General features: G+C 37.0%; 2 protein-coding genes across 4 annotated transcripts in view; one reads left to right on the top strand and one right to left on the bottom strand.

Annotated features, from left to right (window-relative positions):
- Positions 1 to 224: 224 nt before the first annotated feature.
- Positions 225 to 12,823, bottom strand: LOC121319588 (forkhead box protein M1-like). 2 transcript variants are annotated; one of them, XM_041257176.1, is made up of 10 exons: positions 12,678 to 12,823; positions 10,624 to 11,151; positions 10,242 to 10,390; positions 9,799 to 9,990; positions 9,077 to 9,205; positions 7,244 to 7,297; positions 6,474 to 6,528; positions 5,691 to 5,836; positions 4,385 to 4,423; positions 225 to 4,204 (listed from the first exon to the last, which is right to left on the bottom strand). In XM_041257176.1, the coding sequence occupies exons 2-10, from the start codon at positions 11,099 to 11,101 to the stop codon at positions 3,395 to 3,397; spliced, it is 2,052 nt and encodes a 683-aa protein (XP_041113110.1). In that variant the 5' UTR covers positions 11,102 to 11,151; positions 12,678 to 12,823; the 3' UTR covers positions 225 to 3,394. The 2 variants fall into 2 exon arrangements, with proteins under 2 accessions (XP_041113110.1, XP_041113109.1); XM_041257175.1 differs by having other exon boundaries at positions 226 to 4,204; positions 5,691 to 5,869.
- Positions 12,824 to 16,359: 3,536 nt separating this feature from the next.
- LOC121319586 (tubby-related protein 3-like) overlaps positions 16,360 to 23,985 on the top strand; it is an 89,034-nt gene continuing 81,408 nt past the window's right edge. For both annotated transcript variants that reach the window (XM_041257174.1, XM_041257172.1), the window contains exon 1: positions 16,360 to 16,444. In XM_041257174.1, coding sequence (XP_041113108.1) covers positions 16,425 to 16,444 — 20 coding nt within the window. In that variant the 5' untranslated portion in view covers positions 16,360 to 16,424. The remainder of the gene's footprint in view (positions 16,445 to 23,985) is intronic.

The raw sequence follows: 23,985 nt of genomic DNA, 5'->3' as shown, positions 1-23,985 counted from the left end.
GAAATTACCCAGGAAATGCAAGACAGTCAAAGCATGGCTTGTAGACAGATTTCTTTAACCATGTTTTAAAATAAACACGTTTGCTAAAACATGTTGTCAAACTGCACATTTGAGACCTGTATAAATCAATGGATACACATAACAGTGAAAACTATTTTCTTAACTACAATTACATTAAAAAGGAATACAAATTTCATTGGAAGCTACCGACCCCTCAAAGCAGCACCTGACTGTAAAATAACCACAGAAACACACGACAATACAGTTCCACAATTTAGTATTTTTAGAATATATTTATTACATGACAGTACTGGCACATGCGCCACGCTAAATTGGACAGAAGAATGTGGATGATCAAATCAATGTGAAATAGTATGCAAATTAACCAGTGCAAGTTAAAGGACACCTACATTTTACAACTTAGTTATCCAAGGGTGAATCCATTGCCTGAAAGTGTGCAAAATCAAATGCTTTAAAAGTTGATCAAAACCTTAAAATTACAGATTTTTTTTAAAAACATCATCCAGTGTTATTACAGATGCAATTTATGTACCACTTATTTTGCTGAACTGTGTAAAAAGTTTTCCCACTGGTGATAAAACCAGACAAACATTGTGAGTATTGTGAGTTTAATGCGAACAGGACAATGGCAAGGTTATTATGTACACTCAATACTGTCATTGTTTTGTGCTGTTATTTTCCCTTTCTGGCAAAAAGGGACATGCAACTCTCAGGGCAATTAAAAAGAAAAGCAGCACAAGCATTTAATTTTCACTACCATTTCTGCTGGATACAGTTCCCCTTTAGAGTACATAGAAATGTATTTACAATATTATTTACAACCAGTAACTCAACAAACATATTAAAAGTTACAGATTTAGAACTGCTTTAATGAAAACTAACCCTATTTTTTTTAGGTATCTGCTGAGAATTACTATTTTGCAACTGTTTTCCAAAACTGATTGCTGGACTTATGAATGCCATATCACACACAAACACACTAGGGGTGTTCAATTCTATTTGATTTCTTAAACTAAGAAAAATCTGTTCTGTATTGTATTCTACAACGTGTATATAATACTACTACTACAGGTGTACAACATATAGGCTAAATATGAAAAATACTGAACATGCTACTGTAGAATAAACAAGACCAATATTTGCATTCAGCGGGAAGATTTTTGACAATGGTTTTCATTAAGCACAATTCTAAACTTTCTAACTTCAGATATTATTTTAACAATTAATGCACACAGGTTGTAGGCATTCATCACACACAGACGACATGCACACGCAAAGACTGGCAGTTTTACCTTTTATAATATTTCATATTATACAAAATCTCTTCACATGATATTTTAAAATATGTTAAAGCACAATGTTCTATTCATATTAAGCTGTTCCTAAATGTTTGAGACATATTGCTGGAATTCTCAGCAGGCAGTTGCGGGGCACAATAGAACAGACAAAAATCAACTTAAGTTAATGTTACTTTCCTGAGTTGCCTATCTATCGTGGTTTTAAAATAAAACTGCTTGTGGTGTATATTCATGTTAATGTTCTGTAGCAATATTAGGGCAGATCATTTCTTCAGGCTGCTTGGAGACTACCTCAGATTGGCCTAGCCACCAAATGGAATTATATATTAAATGCATTTATACAATCTACAGCACAAGGGAAAAACCAGTAAGTAATGTATTTATATATTAAAATAAAAAAAAATCTGACATATATTCTGGAGAACTGGGCCAAAGTAGGATGGTTTGCAGTACCCATATTTTCATTCCAAATATTTTTCAATGCATGGTAGAGTATAACCTATATTTTCTCATACATACAGTATATATAACACACCCACACATAATTTGCACATTGCTGTTTTTCATGGATTTCAGTTCTACTTAAATGATGACATAACTGAACAGCCATCTAGTGGTCAAATGGTGCATCACCATCATAAATTCCTTGCATATCACCCTCCATCCTCCACATACCCTCCAGTTTTCACAATGCTCTGACACATTTGCTGTGCACATTTTTTTTTTGTGTGTGTGTGTCCATAGCTTTGCTAGGAGAAACTGTTCAGGTTGTATATTTGTAATAAAAGATACAACTTGAACAGTTTCTCTCAGCAAAGCCTTCTATACATGCAAAAAATATATTCTCTGCATACTAGCAAGCCTACACAACAGTCTTGTTGAGCAGAAGCAATCACTTTAGAAACCTGAGTCTGGTTACAGCACACCGACAACTTAAAGTAATTGCAGCTAACAAAATAATTCCATATATCTTACCCATTTTGCACTTCCATTTAGTTCATAGGTCTCGTGCAGGTTTGAAAGAAACATCATTTTGAAACATGGCATCTGGTACGGCACTAGGTTAAAGAGTTGCTTGCTTGCCTTGTCTTTTAGAAAGTCTGTTACTGCTTTACTTCCTTGATCACTTCACCCCATCAGGGTCTTATGGGTAAAAGCATGTTACTGGCTGAAAGCATGTCAGTCAATAGGGAAAGCAGTTGATTGGTTATGGACAGGAAAAAGGTGTGAAAGGGGGTGGGGACAATTAAGGTGAAATGACGCAGGAAGTGTTAAACCGAAAAGCATGATTTGCAAAGAAATTTCTTTAACCTGGTGTAGAACCAGATTTCATGTTTGAAAATGAAAATCCATTTTTGCTGTAAATTTGAGACCCATATAATGAATGGATGTGCATGGCAGAGAAAATGCACTGAACAATGTTAAGCTATAAATTATAAGGGTAGCCCTGCAATCTTTCTACAGAGGAAAGAATCTCATCCCAGGCATATAAAAGGTCATTCTATATAAACTTAGCATGGTAGTGTCTTACAAAAAGTATAGAGAATAGCATTTTATTTGTTTTGAAATTATTTTGATTTGTATTGAAATAAAAATATACAGAATGTGCAAATTAAGAAATAAGAAAGTGATATTTACATTAGAAAATTATGAAACAGGAAAAGGCATCGAATTATTTGTGCAGAATTGTGTGGCGTTTTTGTTTTTTCAATGCAGCAGTAAATTTCCTTCTTTTCAGTTGGTCTCCTGCAAATGCAGTGCAATTGTTAAAAATAAAACAGTAATAAGAGGAGATGAGTACTTTTAGGTGCAAGATTATGGTTTGCATAGATCTTACAAAGTGCCTAGAACAGGAGCAGTAGAGAACAGTTTCAGAATATTCACCACACTCCATACTAAGGCGCATCAAAATGCAACACAGAACTATTTTTGCAATGAGCAGCAGATTAAAAAAAAACGCAATATACCACAGGTAAGTCACAGTGAGTCTACCTTATACTAGTTTCAAAGTAATTTCCTTTTTGGGGAAGTGGGGAAAGAAGACAGAAGGGGTCTCCAAAGTCATGGGGTGGGAATCACTTTAGTTCTGGGATTAACTGGGACCAGCTGATGTTGTCCATACCTAGCTCCTCATCCTCCAGGCCGGTGAAGCTAATGTCCACCAGGATCTTGCTAAGGCTATCGTTCATGGTGTCTAGGACCAGACCCTCAGCCACAGAGTGGTTTGCCACTGGGGTCCCAATCTGAAGCTCACGTGAACATCTCTTGGGCCTGTCAGACATGGAGATAGGAGAGCCTGAGCAGGGCAAAGTGAGCAGAGTGGAGGAACGGCTGCTCAGCAGCTCCTGTGGAGAATCAAAGAGTGGCATCTCCTTGAATGGAGTGCTGCTGAAGTTAAAAGGGGCCGGGTCCTCTCGCAAGGGGGCAAGAGGGACACCACGTGGGGTGCGGATGGGGCTGAAATCAAGCATGTTCGCACCCCCTTTCTTCAAAGGAGTGGTTCTCCATAAGTCCTGCAGCAGTAGTGCAGGCAGAAGTGAGGGCTCTTCCAGAACAGGCTTGCTTGGGGTTGAGGAGGAGGTTGGTAGACTGCCCTTGATGGGAGTTTTAAAAGAGAAACCCTTCCCAGGGCTATCTAGCTCAGGCTCTCTAGTGTCCTGGAAGGTGGAGAGGTCAGAAACCATTCCTGAATCAAAGATGCTGCTCTCTGGGAAGAAAATGACAGGCTCCTCTGTGCACGGGAGGACGAGGCACTGCTTTCTCCTGGAGCTGCTCGTCTCCTTCCTCTCCCTGGGCTGCCTGACAGAAGGGGTCTCCAGGGCAGGAGATCCCCGGTTTGGAGGCCTAGGTTCTAGCTGTGGTGGATCATCAGTTTTACTTGTTACCTGTATGGAAAAAAAGGATATATTCCTTCACACAGCAAAACTGAAAAGACAGGTTACATGCTCCCTCTCCAATGGGGATTTATGTGCAATAACAATAAAACCTCATAAGCCTGACACATTTAATGCAAAATTTAACAGTCGCTTATCGTAAATTACTTCATATAATACGAATTCACTTACCACAAATTTCCTGTTGGTACAAATTATTTCGGAGCCCTCCTAGGAAGAAAAATGAGAATACAACTAAACACCCTAGTTTGAACACCTGAGTGTAAAGGATATTGGGAAATGTATTAACCTGTATCCACATTAGCACCTCTCTAGATTTTAGTGCTGTTTTGGGACTACAGATCCTATGATGCATTTAGGAGTTGCCATAGTGCTCACACAAAAATCTACATTATCTTTGCAGACAAAAACTGAGGGGTTGCAAGCCGTGGATAATGCGCCATTGTACAAGAAAAATAAATATTTTGCTAGATTTCAACATTCACACAAACACTTTGTCAAGCATTCTAAAAAAAAATGGGCTACAATAGTACAGGCTTATGAGCAGCAAACTGGAACAAGTCATCAGTGTTTTTGATTTTCTCAATACCCTAATGTTGAGGACACCTTGCTTTTGTGGTTATATATACTCCTTAACAGTTCAGTAAAATGCAGAGTACTTTTAAATGTACAATACTTTTCATTGTTCTGTAATTGAAATGGGATTTTAGTGTTACTGTAACTTCAATAAAAACTGATAAGATTAATTTTTTTGCTGGTCACTTGAAATTTGTATTAACAAGAATTGACTAATTAGATGTAATGATTAACGTAATGATATGATGCGTGATAAGAACAACTGAGGATGGATTTTTGTTATAAAGACAAAAATTGCATTAAATAGGTAGTGTTTGTAATTATAAAATCACATGTATTCATCATTTAAGAAACACGTGGTGAACTACAAGGCATTAAATAAAAAGAATATAAAGATTCCTAGATACACCGTTGGTGGGCATACAGTGGGCCAAACGAATCCCACAATGCGAGAGGCCCCACATTTAAAAGTAACGTACAGCTATGGACAAAAGCCTTGCATCAAGACTTATGCTTCAGAAAGTCGAATGAAACCTGCTGAATAATGTTACATTAACTTATTGAATTGCATACCGCTTTGCAGTTTTCTTAATACAAAAAAAACCTGACAAATCGAAAAATGAGACATTTCGAAAAATCTAACATGAAATACTGTACTATTATGGCTTCCGGTAGACTTTAGCAATATCATTTAGTAGTTTATTTGATTACATGGTGCGAAATAAAATTATGTTCCTATAGTTTTCTAGGTGATGCAACACTTTTGGCCACAGCTGTTTTTGTTAAATAATATAGAAACAGCTTAGTTGCAGAAACACGGCTACAGTACTGTAGTGTGTTTGCTGTAGACTGACGGTGAGTAACATTTGAAAGCAATGGATGAACTGCCTGGCATATTTACCTTGGGAGCGATGCGGACCCTCTTGTTGGTCCAACCCAGATTGCTGGCAGTGCATTTCCTCTCAGTGGCCAGTATTGGGAGCTGTGTGGCTGAGGGCAGGATGAGTGGAGTGGTAAGAGGCAGCTGAATGGGAACCAAGTAGGAGTCTGTGCGAGGAAGGAGAGGCTTCATTTTTCTCTCTGATTGGACAAACACACATTTAGCACCAAAAAAGGACAACAGACAGAAATACCAACAATACCTTTTTCAATACTAACAAGTTTTTTTTTTTTTTTAATTTGTATATTGTTAAATTCATGCATGTAAGCACCTGACCAATATATGACCACCAAATTACAGGTGTCAGGGACATGAAAAACATACACCAACAGCACACAGAATCTTGCTAATGCCCATGGAAAGTTAATCAGAAGAGTATAAACCTAGTTAAAATCAGGTGTCCATTTCAGTGGAAAAGTCACAACGAGCTACATTATGCAAAGTTTCATTGAATATTTGGGCAGGCAATTCTGAAGACGTATCTTCATCCGACCAACCAGTGGCTGAACATTGATACCTGAAGATCGGTCTGCTTTCAGAGCTGTCAAGACCCATTCGTAATGTTTCTTTTAAGTGAATTTGGTACTCCTAGCTCTCGAACTTGAAGTGCATGTTTTTCAACAGCCTGATTTAGTTTTGGAAACCAATAATAACGCTGCACGTTTTCTGACCTTGCTCTTTATGCATGGTCAATTTCCAAGGCCTTTAAGAGCATTCTCCACCCTCGTCATTTTCATAACTTACCTGAGATACTTGCAGGCACAGTTTTTTTCAGTTCAGGTACAGCACGCTTCTGATGCTAAAGGAGATGAAGATACAGAAACACAGTCAGCTGAAAGCCAAATGTGGTACAATTAGCAGAGCCCCTATCCCTGCTCTTCTTGTACTGTCTGCAATCTTCAGGATTCAAAAGGGCCCAAACAATCAGAACTCAGGTAGAATTTCATTTGAACATTTTCTTTGTAGAACCAATAAATCTCTGCTGCTTTCTTACTGTTGGAAACACATGCCATATACAACACAAAGGGCAGGAGATGTTAAACTAAATTATTCTGACTGGCTCTCATTTGTGGACTGCTTTAAAGCAAAACAGAATTTAACAACTCAAAACAGGCAAGATCCAAGTCTGTTTTCTAAAGTAAAAACAGGTTTAGCAAATGAGAAACTAAGCCCTGCTGTTACTTGCACACATGAACAATTATGAGTGCTAGACAGGTTTGTGTTTCCTTCCTTTTCCTCACTCCCTCTGTGCTCATCACTGCAATAGGATTCTATACAAAAAAAAAAAAAAAAATCAAAACATAAATTCTTGCTTTACATATAAAATCCTGGGACTTAGATTGGCAGGTTCAATTCCTAGGGCCTTTGACCTTTCTTAGTTGTTGCCATGAAAGCAATAACATTATTTCCCTCCAAATCTGCATTAACCTGAGAATGAGTGCAAATACCTCCTCCCCTGTACTGCTCTACTGATTTGCAAGGTAAGAAAACAAAACAGAGGAGACCAGTCTTACTTGTTCGCAGACCTGCTTGGTCATTAATGAAGATTGTGCAGGGGGGTCCACTGGCTGGGTGAAGTGAAGGGAAGGAAAAATAAAATGTGAGTATACAAAAACCAAACACCAACATGGCTTGGATTTGCTGTTCAGGCTTGCAGTTTTTGCCATTAATGCCAGCAACACCTTGCGTTTTGTAGCCCCATAGCAGAGTTGGTCAATATTTTTTAATGATGAGAAAAATATCATTGCAAATAAATTATATCGTTCCATTTGTTTTCACTTTTTTTGTGGTAAACCCTTATCTTGTGCATGATGTGACCTGAAAGTATTAGACTTTGGATTGATTCACTTGAACTTCACAGGGAGGTCAATAGGTAGTACATAAATATTTGTATTAGAGTATATAGATATATTTTTTATTCCAGAACTCATTAATTTTACTGAATGCCAAGTCAACCATTTAATCAATCAGATGTCACGTTTAACTTTTAAAAAGGTTCATTTAAATTATGTTTGATGTGCCCGATGTATACTCCAGTGTTTTGGCCACAGGTTTCACCTTGCTATCGGTAAAACTTTTACCTTATTTTATTAACAGTGTGAATGTACCCGTCTTTGTGTTATTTCGAGTATGTTTTACTAGTGTTGCTATTCCGTGGTAATAAAGCAGCTACAGACCAACTGCATTATGTTATTTCGCTGTCACTTGCCCTAGGGTGTATATATTACACTAGCTATATTATTATTAATTATTTAGCAGACACTTATCTAAGATCGACTTACAGAAAATGTAACAAAATATAGAATAAAATCACTTACTTTTACTATTGAATATTAAAACTATCAAATTTTAAATGTGATTGTGGACTGAATTCCAAATCCCCATTAGGCTTATTTTATTTTAGATTCTACTGATTTATTTATTTTTTTAGATCATTCCCTTTATTAAAAATGTGCACAGATTAATCAACCGATTAATCAACTAATGCCCATAAATAAACCAATCAAATTTTAATTGAGCGACAACCCTATAATAAAAATATATTATAGTGGCAGAGTAAGTGGAGGAGAAAAATTGTTGTCCGCGAGGGGTTGCAGGACTACAATTCCCAGAAGGCCACAGGACTGCAAAGGAAATGGAAAGCACCTGGAAGTGGAGAAATAACAGAATTGAATAGAAAACTATTTTTGTAACACTGTGTCACAAAATAACTAACAGTTTGCTTAAATTTGTACATATGCGAACATCACAAAACATACAGCATTCCCCAAATGCTCTTTCCTTTGAGCTTATTGCCGTTGGCCAATAAAAGTGGAAACCAATATGAATATGGGCAGATGATCGAGACTGGGTGCAATATCGTAATAACCACGTAGTTACACTACTGCCCCCGATGAGACTGTACTGTGGTACAGTTCAAACAAGGACATCCTTAATGCAGCAGCGCTGCTTCCTTCAACCCGAGGAAACAACTGTACCTGAACTAAATCAGCCACCTCTGAGCTTTCAGCATCTGTACTTTTATCAGACAAAGACAGAATGACCTGTAAACTTTAATATTCAAAGCACTGAACGTATGACATAATCAAGCAGAATCAAGAATGATTACACTTGCCCTTTGGCTTGCGTTTACTACTGGTGATCCTCGGTAACCAGACACTAACTTGATTATTTCATATGTAATCATTTTAGGGCAGTGAACACACATGTGGTGCTGGAATAAATTTACTTCACAAATACACTTTTACCTAAAGAGCAGCATACCGGTAGAAACTGAACAAATGTGTACCTGGCTGGCCACTTTGATTTCTTGTTTTCCACAAAACCCCAACATAACAAACACCAACCTTGTAAACTTGATCCAGTGTCAAACAGCGGTTAGCTTCGGGATGAATCGTCCAATAGGAGATCTTTCCATCCGGAGAGGTCTCTCGTATAAACATGTCGTGAAGTGAGAGGTTGTGGCGGATTGAATTCTGTCAGGTTGGTAAAGAAGCGGGGTAGCTTTAGAAATCATAAATTGTTTTGAATCAGTTTGTAATCATCGATTAAGCAAGTACACTACTTGTATGATGTATAATAAGAACACCACTAGAAACACAGTTTGGGAGATGCAAAATGTTGATCCCAAAAAAATGGATTTTACCTGCACCTCGAAAAAGTAACTGGGCTGCAAATATGTTGGTAATGTTTCTGTAAGTGTTAAAAAAATGCAGTTTGAGAAAGTTTCTAGGACATTGTAACACACATGTTTTGTAAACCAATCAAGATTTAAGGTCTGAGGGGCTCCCGAGTGGCACATCCAGTAAGGTACTCTGCCCGGAGTGCAGGATGCGCCCTATAGCTTGGAGATTGCCGGTTCAAATCCAAGCTATGCCACTGCCAACCGTGGACGGGAGTTCCCAGGGGGCGGCACACAATTGGCCAAGTGCTGCCTGGGCGGGGTAAGGGTTAGGTCAGCTGGGGAGTCCTTGCACCTGCAGGCTGGCCTGTACACTGCGTGGTCCTCCAATGCTGTAAGATCTGAATATGGCTGCACATTAGCAATAGTGATAGAAGTCACAATTACCTTCCAGCCAGGCTTAGCTATGTGTCTGAAGTAAAGGAAATGGTCTTCAATCCAGGTGTAGATTTCTTTCAGAGTCATCCGCTTGGTCTTTTTGCTGTTAATAGCAAACTGGATCATAGCCATGTAGGAGTAGGGTGGTCTCTCAGAGAGGGTGTCTTTTGAGGAAGAAGGCCCTGCATCATCTTCATTTCCCTAGGATGGTTAGGAAAGAAACATTAGTGCTGCTCATGTGTTTCTTTAAGCTCTACTCAATCCTTAGCAGATTTTAAATGTTCTACATAAAAATAAAAAAAGTGGATCATGCATCATTCAGGGGGCTCAAATCTAAAACTCTGTTTAATTAGAATTGAAAGACATACACCTATTCTTGAGAAAGAAATTAAAAAACTGAGAAATTGTATCCCATGCATGCCTAAAACAACAGTGCCTATTACTGTACTAACATGGATCGCCTGTATGTTGATGTTCAGGTTTTCTTTATCTGCCTCAGTCTTAACCGCGCAAGGTCCCAGGCTATCTGTACTCATCCTCCCGAGCCATTGGATATTTGTCAGACTGTCATCCAGAGGAGAGCAATCAAGATTCTTATTTGCTGTAAAGAAGAAAGGATGTATTCTGAGTATGGTACACATTTAATTGCCTAGACAAGAACTCACTATATCATCCCTCTATCATACAGACTGTTAAGCCTATTGAAAAATATATCCTGCTACTGCTGTAAACAGTGACATGCCTATTTGACTAAAGCCATTCTGGTTTGTATTGCCAATACCAGGCAGGTGTCCTTTTCAGTGTAAATGTAGCAAAAATGAAATAAAATCCTACCAGGTTTAATTTCTTGAAGAGGTTTGGGTTCCACAAATACGCCTGGCAAGGCATCTAACACTGATTGGGAAGCCTCAACGTGATCAGACACTCCAACAGAGTGACTGGAAGTCGAATTCAGTTCCCTCTTGGGCTGGACAGCACAGTCGTGTCTGGGGGATCCAGGGTCGTCTCCTGCTCCTCCTCCACTGCTGAGTAGAATGAACTTGTTTGGGCCCTGGGAGCCGCACTCCTTCCCTTTGGCAGTTAGGGCCCCGATGATGCTCTGGAGGTTTGCAGTTTTGGGGATGACCACCACCTGTGTGTTGGGCATAGAGGGGTGGTCCAAGATCCGGATCCCATCTGGGAATCTCTGGCCGCTGGAACTGCTAGTTCTCTTCTGTGCCCCATCTGGTTCATCCCTAGATGTGTCCTCCTTTTGGGGCAAAGAGAGCTTCCTCCTCTTTAGGATTAAGGGCCTTCTGGGACTGTCTCTCATCCTGGTCAGACACTCTCCACACTGAATAGCACAGAGCAGGGGCAGTTTTTCTATTTTAAAATAAAATTGAAGAAATCAGACTTAATATCTGGGGTGGAAAGGCAGCAGCAGTCAGTCCAGATTTTATATGGCAATAGGGCAAAATGTAGAGAGGTAAATACGTTCACAGTCAATCACAAAATAACAAGCGGTATGCAATTGTGTTTATCTCGGTAAATGTTTTTTCAAGTCAAGTGACAAAATTACATGCTAAGACATTATAAAGACCACACAACTATAAGATACAATATGCAAAAGCACATTATTTTAGAGACAGAACCTAGAAATATATGGTTTTAAGTATTTGAAATCACATCACCCACCTTACAAACTGTTTACACATTTAAGAGATCATTCCATTGGAAGCAAAGTCCACCTTGCTCTACTGAAGTTTCCTTTAAAATGTTATCATTATTGGAAAAAGAGCTCCATACAGTAGCAGAGCTAATAAAATGCATGCCATTAACTCTTGCTGCCAGATAGAAGCAGGTGCATGCTGTTTTTGTGACCGTCTCTGAAACTACATTTTCAATGTAGACTACTTATGGAACATAGTGCACAAGCATATACAAGGCTATAACTTATATACTGTAGATTCATATATTAGTAGCGAGTACTAAACATTAAAGTTAAATTAGAAAAATGACACAGTATAATATGCAATATATCCCATGACTGAAGTTTCTACCAAAATCGCAAAACTATAGCATATGTTCTACGTTTATTTGTCGTCATGTAACGACCTGTAAAAATCAATGTTTTAAATATCAGCTTTTACCTGTGACGTGACAACTTTTAGAACAACCGTTTATAACTGATTTTTTTTTTAGGTTTGCAACACTAACTCACAGAAATAAACGCATTATAGAGCCAGCTGCCCAACGTTTCGATATGTTGTACATATCTTTCTGAAGGGAGCCTGTGTTTGAAGCATTATATATATATATACATATATATATATATATACATATATAGAGAGAGAGAGAGAGAGAGAGAGAGAGAGAGACAGAGAAACACTATTACATCATGTAAGAATAAATAATGTATTTGAATATAAACAATAACAAGTAGTTGTCATGCCGTCAGACACCTATAAATACCTCCAATGTTTTGATTCAAACACAGGCTCCCTTCAGAAAGATATGTACAACATATCGAAACGTTGGGCAGCTGGCTCTTTGAGCTAATCTGAATTATTTAAACGTGTACCATGAATAACAATAACATTTATTGTGCAAATTCTTTCCAACGGCGCATATGTATATTGTAAACAACGTGTGTGGTTTTAAAATGTCACTTTTGCTTAAAATGAACAAATATACATACGCGCATCTGTTACGTGTGTGTACGTACGTACGTGTGTGTGTGTGTGTGTGTATATATATATATATATATATATATATATATATATATATATATATATATATATATATAATGTCGGCACGAAAGCTAAAGGAGTCTGAACCTTAATTGCTCCGCCCAGTTTCATTCTCGTAAAGCAAAAACAGTTTCAGAATTCACTGCAACCAAAACTTACCTTCATATTAATTAAATTCCCTTTTGAGTTTTGAAATCAAGTTTTGATGTAGTCACCCAAACCTGACCAATTCAGCCAAATCGCTCCGCTTAAACTAAAATATTTTCAAAATTCTACGCGATTATTTTAAAAAATAATGAATCTTATTTCCAAAACAGTTTATACAGCAATTTGAATTTAGGCGCTGGCTATTCGTTCCGGTCACGTGGACCTACATCAGCCAATGAGTGCTCACACTGCCGGGTCCCAGTTCAGTCATTGAACATCGAGGCGACCAATCACACTGCAAGGTTTAAGATGCAGGGTCGTGCGTTTTCATAGGCGGTTAATTAAACTGGATGAACTACGGAAGACAGATACCGCTAAAAATACCATCAAGAAAGAAAGAAATAAAGAAAGATACAAATTAGATACTAATACCGATGCTGTCGGTATTTCTAACGAGTTTAATTAATTATGCAAATTTTAACCAGTTGTATTTGCACTATACTAAATAACAGATGGCGTGCAGACATGACTGTGTTGCTCGATAAAGCCGGTTATTCGTGTTATGAGTAGAGCAAACAATGACATGACCTCGACTTCCTGTCAATACTTACACTGTCGATGCAGCACTGACAGATTATTTATTATTTAGTTAGTCCAATAAATGGTATCAATTCTCCTTCTCTTTATCTACAGATGTAAGAGCAAGCCATATCTAATGAGCTTCACTTAAGAAACAAGTTTTGTTGGCAGCCCTCTGCTGAGACTTACTAATATAAATCCAATTTAGTTGATTCAGCCTACATTACATACTGTATGTCCTTCTGGCAATTCAAACTGAAGAGCAGCTCCTGAACTCCCTTGTCAAAGCATCTTTACATCGGATTATAAAAAAACAAAACAAAAAAAACCCCACTAGGCTCTGCTGTAGGAGGAGCTGTGACATATGAGGCTTTCAGACAATTTGGTGAAATATCCAACAGTAATTCTGTAGGTTCCATGAATATTTGTTCTCAGTCTATCGATACATAATTTTTTACCATATATTACCCTCAAATTATTGTATCATTGTTTAGCTCCAGATTATTATAAAGAGTTGGCAAAAAATGTCAATGTTATATAAGATCCAATAGTTTTGATGGGGTTTTAAGGGAGAATGTGTTTGGTTTGGGGAACTGTAGTTGCTTGTATTGTACTAAATGAGTTGGATGTCACTTGTTAATTGATGCTTGTTAACAGGCGTTAAATGGTGGAGGGTTTACCTCCCCTGGTAATGTGCACCTTTGCAGTCTGTTCCAGGCTTGAAGAGGTGTGTATTTTGGGATTGTATTTTGAAATAAATGACGGTGTCACAAGATAACTTTGTCTGTCCTCGTTTGTATCTATACAGTAAGCTATTGATATTGCACTCAAATGTGCCCAAATCATTTAACACATTTACATTTTCCATTTGTTTTTGTTTTTGCATTAGTGTGTCGTGATTAATAGATATTAGGATTGTTTTCAGCCACTTTCTACTATTAAACTATTACTATTAAAGGTGATGAAATGTGTTAAATATATTTTCACTGTGCGCAATAAATGAAGCCCACTAATCCGCTTTTCTGAGTTTTGTTTAGAAGCTGCCCTGATTGCAGAAACAGGAATTTCCTTCTGAAGTAGTTATTAAATATGGTAGTAATCCACTTTGGCAATAAGTTTCTCTGAATAGATGTATTTCCAATTCCCCTTTAGCTGCTTGTAAGCTGATGGGCATCAGTTAAAACAGAAAGAACCCTGTTAAAGACATGTTCATTGCAAGATGTAATTTCCTGCCTATTCCATTTTTTGGTACCAATCAATGATAATGACAGAGCATCTTATGACAATCTAAATTAACTACACCTTTTACAAAGGCTAATTTCCTTGCTGGTCTTGGCTGGAGTTTTTTATTTTTTTATGTCAACAGTATAGGCTGAGACGGTGTACAAAGATTAATCTTTTATTAATTAATCTTTTAATCTTAAAAGATTAGATCTTTTTTAGATCAAATGACATGCTGTCACTTATTTACTTATGAAAGGAATACTATTTAATCTTCCTTAATATAAGCATACGCATTCACCTATGTAAAATGCGCAAAGAAGTTTTCAGGTTGTCAGGAGACGCTTTCTCATTGTCATTGATTGGTTCTGAAAAGCTGTATAGACAAGACAGGAAATGTCATACAATGAGCACGTTTTTAACAGGTTAATTTATGTTTTAAGTGATACCTGTGGCTTAAAACATGTTAAAAAGGAAATTTGGAAATAAAACTATTTGAAGAAGCTTAAAGGTATCGACCCCACCCCGTCCTCCAGGAATTCAAGCCCTGACATTTGTCTCTTTCTGAAGGAAAAACATGTTTTTATTAACATGTTGTTTTTCTTCTATTAAACTAATAGCTGTCATAAATTAAAATACTTATAAAATACCTTACATAGCTATAACAACAGATAACATTAGTCTTTGTCTATTTTTTTCTTAAACTTTGCAGGATAAAATATACTTCTTTATAATACATTTAACACATAAATAAAAAAATAAGTGGTCACCAAATTAAAAATAGATTTATCCTACCTCTAAGGCAGTTTATTTAAATATTTATTTTAAAGAATGGTCAAATTAAACGAGGACATGATTATTTTTTGTAATTGTTTTAAACCATTTGCATCATACAGCACTCAACTATCAATGTAAATATATATTTTTTAAAATTAAATGGGCAACCGGAGACCTGGAACTATTGTATTTCATTATTGCTCAAAAACACACTTAAAATGTATACTTACAGACATAAAAAATGTCCTGAAAATTTTAAACTATTTTTACAACATGAATTCCACAAATGTAGAAATAGTTCATAAATGATTTTGTATTATTCACTATTCACGTTTCTTACAGGGTACCTGTGGTGAACTAAAAGTGAATATATTCTTATTTCAATAGAAATATGTTTCCAAATACTTTTGTCATATTTTTTCAGACCCTCCTATTGTTGTGGTGGCTATTTTGATGCAGAAAGTTTTGAAACCGCGACAAACTTCAGTGCACTGCGTTGTAAACATGTCACGGTGGTGATGTGACATGACAGCGTTGATTTCCTATCATGTCCTACACACGAAGTCGTTTGCACGCAGATATACAAATACCATGGATGAAGGGAATAATTCCAACACAATCCAAGTACCTGTATGACCCGTCCTTATTAGGTTACAGTGGTCTAACCTCTTCAGGCAGCGAAAGTGATGATTCAAACGCGGATAGCCGCCAGTTCGTTTTAGCAACAGTCAGTGGATAAACCCTCCCACAATTCTCTGTGATTGGTTGCAAATATGAACGTTGGCTGTTCAGTAATTCTCCAGATTTGCACGGCGCTGTGAAGGTGTACGATTTCAGAATAATCTCATCATTCATGACTCAGTATATATTCATACTGCACGTGAAAACTACTTTTAGGGAATGTAAACTAACCGGTTACTCAATCAGTGCAGACAGTATCGTTTAAATGCAAAAGCACTTTGTCTGTAGCGCAAACGTGATCCGAGGACCTCCCACTAAACGAAGCCATGAGAAAGCCATATCCAATCATAACCACGCGACGACAAGCTCCCGCCAATGCTGAGGCGCTTTACTCGCCTGTGCGGTTGCTAGGGCTTGCAGAGTCCATTTCCTTTAGTTTAAACTGGTGTGTCAGACACAGGGAGGCCAGCAGCTGAGGGATCCATAGCAACGCCTATAATCATGAATTACTACAGCATTAGGTAAGCAAACAAGCCCCGATAGCAGTGTACAGGTATGAAAACGCCCTTGTCAAATGATTTCCAGATCTCGGTAATTAAGTTATCTTTTGTATGTGTAAACTTAAACTTATTATATTGGTTTAACTTTTTGATACTGATACTGCTGCAGCCGGTGCCACGATGGAATAAATAACGTAACAGATTGCCAACTGGTAAAAAATGAAAAACATGCATGTCACTTCAGACACAGAAAATAGTGTTTATAACTAGCATAATACCTATATTATATTGCGCTTTTGTGTGTGTGAGTGAGTGAGTGAGTGAGTGAGTGAGTGCGTCTGCGTGCGTGTGACAAAATAGGGTCGTAATGACTTGCTTAGCAAAACGACGTGTGTCTGTATAATTTAGATGTGTACAGATCAGTAAATATCACAGTGACCAAACTACATTTTGCGGCGGAAGATTTGCTTAGTGTCAAACTGGACACAAAAAAACCCACGTCTGTGTTTTGTTACAGCTAGTGCAATAAACATTACGTAGGTACCTTGCTTTTTTGTATTGAAAATCATTTTATTGAATCGCGCACTTTAACACCCTCAGGAGAGCAAAACCGGTTATAAAATCAGACTATATATATCTATATATATATCGTGACACAAGGAATTACAAAACGTATCAAATTATTATTATTTAATAAAATGTTTCAATAAGGACCTATAGTCGTGTTGGCATTCACAAATTAGAGCAGAGTAATTTGTGTGAGTGCAAGATCAGTATTGTGATGTCACAGGGACACGGAGCTGTGAAAACTTAATAGAAACCAGAAATAAAACGGTGGTGATGTGGAAGACTGGTAGAGTAAAAATGCACAGTATTCTTTATAAACACCTGTGCACAAACTGCTTAGAGCTTTGTAACTAGGTAATGTAGCCTACTAGGTACTGAACATACTGTACCCACTTCTTCCTTATTATGACAATAGGTTTTTATTTTAATTGAAGTGGAATTGAAATTGGATGAACAGAAAGTTTGCCCAGAGAGTCGGGAGACTACAGGATGAGTTATATCAGCAGGTAAAAGTAGATATGGCAGCATACTGTACCTGTATGTGTAATAACAAGCACTCACTCATTCTTTTCAATGGGACTATTGAGTGATTATCACACTTTAGTAGGCTGTGTGGTCTAGTGGTTAAAGAAAAGGGCTTGTAACCAGGAGGTCCCCAGTTCAATTCCTGGCTCACTCACTGTGTGACCTTGAGCAAGTTACAACTTCCTTGTGCTCCATCTTTTGGGCAAGATGTTGTTGTAAGTGACTCTACAGCTGATGCATAGTTCACACACCCTAGTCTTTAAGTTGCCTTGGATAAAGGTGTCTGCAAAATAAACAAATAATAATAACTTTATCATTTGTGGGTGGAGATCACACCAAACCCTGTGAGCTTATTTAATACATTGAGAACAGCTTTTAGTCAAACATTTATCAAAGAATTTTCTTCTAGCATTACTATATATCATTTGTTACATGTAAATATGTAAAGTGTGATGAATATCTCCACCACCACTATTAATAATAATATTATTATTATTATTATTATTATTATTATTATTATTATTATTACTATTATTATTTACATAAACTGTATGTCCTTTTAATGAGTGTCAGCTGTACACTGTTCAAAAACAGCAATCTGTAGTTAATCAGTCCCCCACTGTCACAGGTAATTTTACACTTGTATGCTTAAGTTTGCTGTCTTCTATAGTTTAACTTGTGCTTGTTGACAGTTTTGTTTGTTTCCATTCTATAGTGGTAGTTTTAGCTGTAGTATGGATACAAAGCCCTCCTTGAAACCTGCTAGCTGCTGCTTGCAGTGGCACTAATATTGCATTGGGTCAGCCCTGGGGTAATAATGGGCGCATTAAGTAACTGACCAGTTCAGAGGGAGAACTCTCAGAAAGCACACTGAGCTGAATTTAAATGACTTAACGCTCTGCTACACTGGAGCGCTGAGCAAGTTTTAAAATGGTGACTAATAATTCTTGGCTTTTTGATATTTGTGATGTTCTGGTTGATAAAATGTCCCGAAATGAGGGTCTCATTGGTATTTTTATTCCTAAAATCAGGAATGTTAACCATAGAAATATTTTACCAGGAGGGTAAGCAGATTTACCTTACTGGGTATGCTAGAAAATGAAAAATATCCAGATATAGTACATTGGCCTACCATTAAAAGTTGTTTTGAGAACCTACTGTTACTCCAGGTGAAATTGTCACACATGATTTATGGATGCACAATCCAGCTAGACAGACAAATTTACGTAATTTGCCGGACATTTGTCAACTAGTTGGGTGCCTAATTGAACAGTTTTTTTCTTACGGTCGTGTGTTAATGATGTATGTGATGTAAAATCACCAATGTATAACTAGACTTAAGGATACCAAGATACTTGGTAACAGGCGTGCCCCCTGAAATGTTTCACATGGTACGCAAAACTGAACCACGTCAACATGCCTTCTCATGCCGATAACGACTCTGCATCAACATGCTGTAAGTGTTTCAGCCTATCAGAGTGCTGTATTTTTGTTCTTTCCTGAGTTTCACAGTACCTACACCGTCACATTAGAAAACGGCAATCAAATTGCATCAGTTTCCCTTTCTAAAAAATTAATAAACACTGCGCACTGCAATTGAGACAGAACAGCAACTACAGTGACAGCCAAATAGTCCTCGACAACAATTAAAGGTACAAATAAATCTATTTGAAATACAGACTTAAACTAGGGGAAAAACTAGCGAACAAATCTGTTATACTGGTTCCATTTCGAATCATTACTCTCACAATCACTACAGCTAATGTAATCCTTACACCCCCCCTTAGCATGGCGTTTAAACATTTATTTTGCATGTTGTGTCAAAACAGGCAATTGAAAAAGTAAAACATCAATAATAATAATAATAATATTAATAATATTAATAACACAACTTTGCAATTATGTGTTAATGATTAGGAAATGTATTATTCATTTTAATATAAGACAGTGATAAAATTAAGATACAAATGAAACTTGTGTAAATGTGCACTTACCGTGCTCAGTCCTGGAAGAGCAGCAGAATTCAGATAACTGTACTAACATTCAATGCTGCCAATGTATTTTTGGCACTTAACAGACGGTTCGGTGCTTTTACTGATTTTTTTTTTTTTTTTTTTCCCCTCTGACATTTTGGATCATTAGAAGATAGATTTTTGCTCTTCTTGAAGGCTTCAACCAAATTTATCTGCTTTGTTTGCTCATTACTACCACTAAACGGTACAATCCTGTAAGCTTAAAATGTCTGTTTCGCCTCAACTGATCGCACAAGATTATATGTGAGTCCAGACTTATGAAGCCGGAATTTGTGTGGCTGTGGGCACCAGTGCTTGGTAGCACATTAGTAAAGTATTCATACTGTAATTCAAACTGCTGTTAACATTTCTGTATGGAATGTGATCATTCAAACAAACTACGTCATAACATATCATACATTCCATCATTTTGTCATGTTTGCTGTTAGTGCTAAAGGAAGCCGTGAGCTCTGAATCATTGATGTGAATGGAGGCCAGAATATGCTTGTAGGATAATTAACCCTCCTATTAACCAACTCTAGTTTCGAATTAGCTTAAATGCTGTTTGTATTTTCCTTTTCTGCATAATATTTGATGACTTTTCCTAAGTTGGGACTTATGAACTTATACACAGAAAACAGAACCTTTGAGATGTTTTTTTTTTTTTTTTTAAGAACAGGTCATGTATACAAATAAGATGTTTCAGGTCACTGTGACCCATGGCATTTATCTATGTAGATTTGTGTGCAGGAATAAAACAAACTTTTTTTTAAAAATGTGTTATTTGATTATTATTGTATTTGTATTATTATCTCAGGAAATGTCTGCACCTGTCTGGATATATTTGTAAACAAAAAAACAAACTATATATGCAGAGCCTAATTTTCTCAGTCAGCATTGCAACAGCATCTTTACCACATTCCAAAATGAGGAGCTCCCAGGTTGGCAGTCAGACAAGTTTTATCACAGCTCCTAGACTAAAAGAGCATAAAAGAGTAACACCTTTGTAAATAAAAAAAAATTAATCAATTTAAGGCTGTTTAAATTAGTTTGAAATTGCATTGGGTCAATATGACCCAAAACATAATAGCTATACCTAAATTCTGAACATAATAGGAGGGTTAAGAACTAACTACAGTACAGGGAGGATCAAGTGAGTCCTTTGAGTGAATCCAATTTGAGACTGTCCATATAATAGATAACTAAAGGACTCATCTAATGAGTAGCCCCCGAGCAGCGCCTCTCTTAATCAACCTTTATTTTGATCGGTGCCACTATTCAGCTTTCATTCAGTAGTCCATGCTGCTTGCATTCTAATTTTCATACTTTTTCTAGCTGCTATTGGCCAGCATTAACATCAGTATAATCACTGCATAGTGATTGACTGGGCTTTCATTCTGTTCAGATTTCATTTAATTATAGCGTGTGTTACAAATATCTGTCTTTTTTGCTTTGTGTCAGTAATCATTGGTTGATCAACAAGAGCAGTGATACGTATAGTGATCAACGTTTTGCTTTGTTGTGATCCTATATTATGTTAGGAGAGTAACAAAAGAAAAACATCGGTGAGGTTTTTTCTTTACAACACCTCCTTTTCCACATTTTTTTGAGTTTGTTAGATTTGACAGTTTTCACTTGCATGTACTGCTAAAAAAGTAATAAGTACACCTCAGTAAAGCGTTTACTTTAGGAAAATGTGTCTTTTGCCACATTTATTGTGAAGAAACTGCAATTGCAGGAATTAGAAAAAAAATAACACAAATACAAATAGTGATGTCTACTTTTGTACTGTTTCTGCCTGAAATACACGCAAGAAAAATGTAGGCTGTAACTTTAACTGCTGTGTGACATCTGCTGCTTTTATAGTTATCAGTGGCGCAAAGTATGGCTTTCACAACCTATTAATCTGGAATATTACAGTTTTACATATCATTTCATGATATAACATCATTGCAGATGGTTATATTTTGTTGGATTTAGCTGGGAATTGTGCTGCATGTGGTGAAACAGAAAATAGTTTTTGCATTTATTTAACTTAAATTTGGTAGTCTTTAGCTTATGTTTTGCATTCATTTATATGTATTTATGATATACCGGTAATTTATATTTATGATCTAAATTAATACAATGTATATGATATGGATTAATACATTTAGTAAGTTTGATCTATTGTCAAAGCAGTACATTTAAAAAAATAAAATAAAATAATCCTGCAAAACACCTGATTATTACCTACAGTTTATTATTAGAAGGGCTTGAGAATTAAGATCCAGTATAGTTGAAAGGTTCTGCTATATTTTCTTATTATAGCAATAAATGAAAACATTTTGAAGTGCATATATCTATATTTTCTTTATTTTTCATATACTATATATGCTATACCGTACTTATTTTTTTTGAGAACCACTGCACTAGATGCACCTAGTTATAGCAATTATCAGTTGTTTTGGTCTTTGCTTATTTCAGTTCTAAGATTGCAAAAAAAAGAGTAGTGCTTCCACTCCAAATCAGGTACTTAACCCAACGGCAGGCTGCTGTTTCTATGGATCCTTTGTGACGCAGGTTTACCCTAACTGTTGTGTTATTGCAGGATAACAGAATTTAGATTCCCAATGAAAGTGAATGACAGAGAGATTATGTTTGTGATCTAATGGACAGTTGTTTATCATTCCTAGAAAATAGATTTCATTTTGAGATGAGATGGCTTGCTCATTAAATTTGCATATTTGAAGTGTGGGCAATACCAAAATATTTAGTAAGCAAGCTGTCTGAGTGGGGTGATGCTTGCAGAAATGTATTGCCCCCAAGCAAACCTTTATTCAGTTATTTTTTTGATCAGGATTGTGAAATTGTGCATTATACGTAGTTATGACTCTGATCTCATATTTACCACTGTGGCTGGAGATACAGGAAGTGTGTTAACTGATACTTATTAGAGTGGGAATAACCTCTGATTTATTTTCTGTAGCAAGCTTAAGAATGTTGGTATTGGCACACCTGAAGGGTTAAGCATTTTGAAGTCTTCTGAAAGCATCACTTTCTCTGCCTGAGATCAGCTGACACTGTAGTGACGTGATCACTAAGGAAGTGAATTGAGGTGTTTTTCCTGTTGCCAAGTGATGGAGCAATGAGAAGCTCTTGCTTGCTTGCTTGCTTGCGGTGTGCTTTTCTCCTTTGCAGCCAGTGCTGCCAGATCTGAAAAATGAAGATATAATATTGGAACCTCAAAATTATTGTATTTCACAAAAAATGATCGTACAATTATTTCCGTGGTTTTTCAGGACCCTAAGTTCAGCAGTAAATTCCATATTATAACAGCAACATCTTACTTTCTTGCAGTTGACAGTCACAGGCTGTAAGCAGCCAATAAGCAAGGGTTGCGTCTCCCACTCCTTATGGCCGGTGTTTTGCTTTCGTGGTCGATGTTGGCTCATTCTCATACTTGCTTTTCTTCACAGGAGTACCTGAATGGTACTCCTCACTCTCGGTACTACTCACTGATCGTGATTCCATCCTTTAAACTTCCAAATATGTCTTAAAATAAGGGAGAAAATAACATCTAACCATCACATGCATTTATTAGAAGCAGTCACACTCGCAAACACTTTTAAACATATCTTCACCCACGAGCGATTACACATGACTCATTATTGTCATCTCCTGTCTCCTCCAATGACAGAAGATGAAAAAAATTATTGAATATTAATTTACTTTTTCAGATACAAGTACTCTATGGACTATGGCAATTTTCGCAGATCTATCGTACAAGTACAATAATTATTGTACGTACGGCAGCACTGTTTGCAGCCATCTGGGTCCTAACCAGTCTACAGTATGCTGCTCTATAATGAGTCATTCCCTGGAGCAAAGTCTGCACTCCATAGCTGATGTTAGTGTACTGTTACCAATTCATTCCTGATAAGGCTGCATCTGTCTAGTCACACATTAGACTGCCTCTACTCATTCCTGGTTATCTACTGCAGTGTATCCTGTGCTTTAACATGCACCCAACTCTGCTGCCCATGTCAAGTAGCAAAGCAAAAAAAAAAAAAAAAAATGTGAAAAGTGATTATTTGAAAAGACAGTCCTTTGCAGTGTTTAAACCTTGGATTTTGTAGAAAAAACATCTTTGAAAATCCGTTGATTATTCTATGTTTTTATATTTAAGCCTCTTGAGCACTAGGATTAAAAAACTGACCAGGATAAAATGTACAGTATCAGTATTGGGGTGAAGAGCATGGGGATCTAGATGAGAGGAGAATTCTGAGGCAGCAGAGCTGAGTAGAGCTGAGCTGAGATCATGCTTAACTGTAGCTCTCTTTGCTCCATCTGTTTTGTAAGTAAATCTAATTATTTCTGGATAAAGCACTCATGACAGCAAAGCACACACTGTTATTCTTCCTGTAACTGATGCATTAGAACACTTAAGGTCTTGGTAACATAGCAACGGCAAACAGT

This window comes from Polyodon spathula, chromosome 8, assembly GCF_017654505.1.
Source record: "Polyodon spathula isolate WHYD16114869_AA chromosome 8, ASM1765450v1, whole genome shotgun sequence".
Classification (NCBI taxonomy): domain Eukaryota; kingdom Metazoa; phylum Chordata; class Actinopteri; order Acipenseriformes; family Polyodontidae; genus Polyodon; species Polyodon spathula.
Note: the sequence above shows the minus strand (reverse complement) of the source record. Positions and strands in the feature narration are given on the sequence as shown.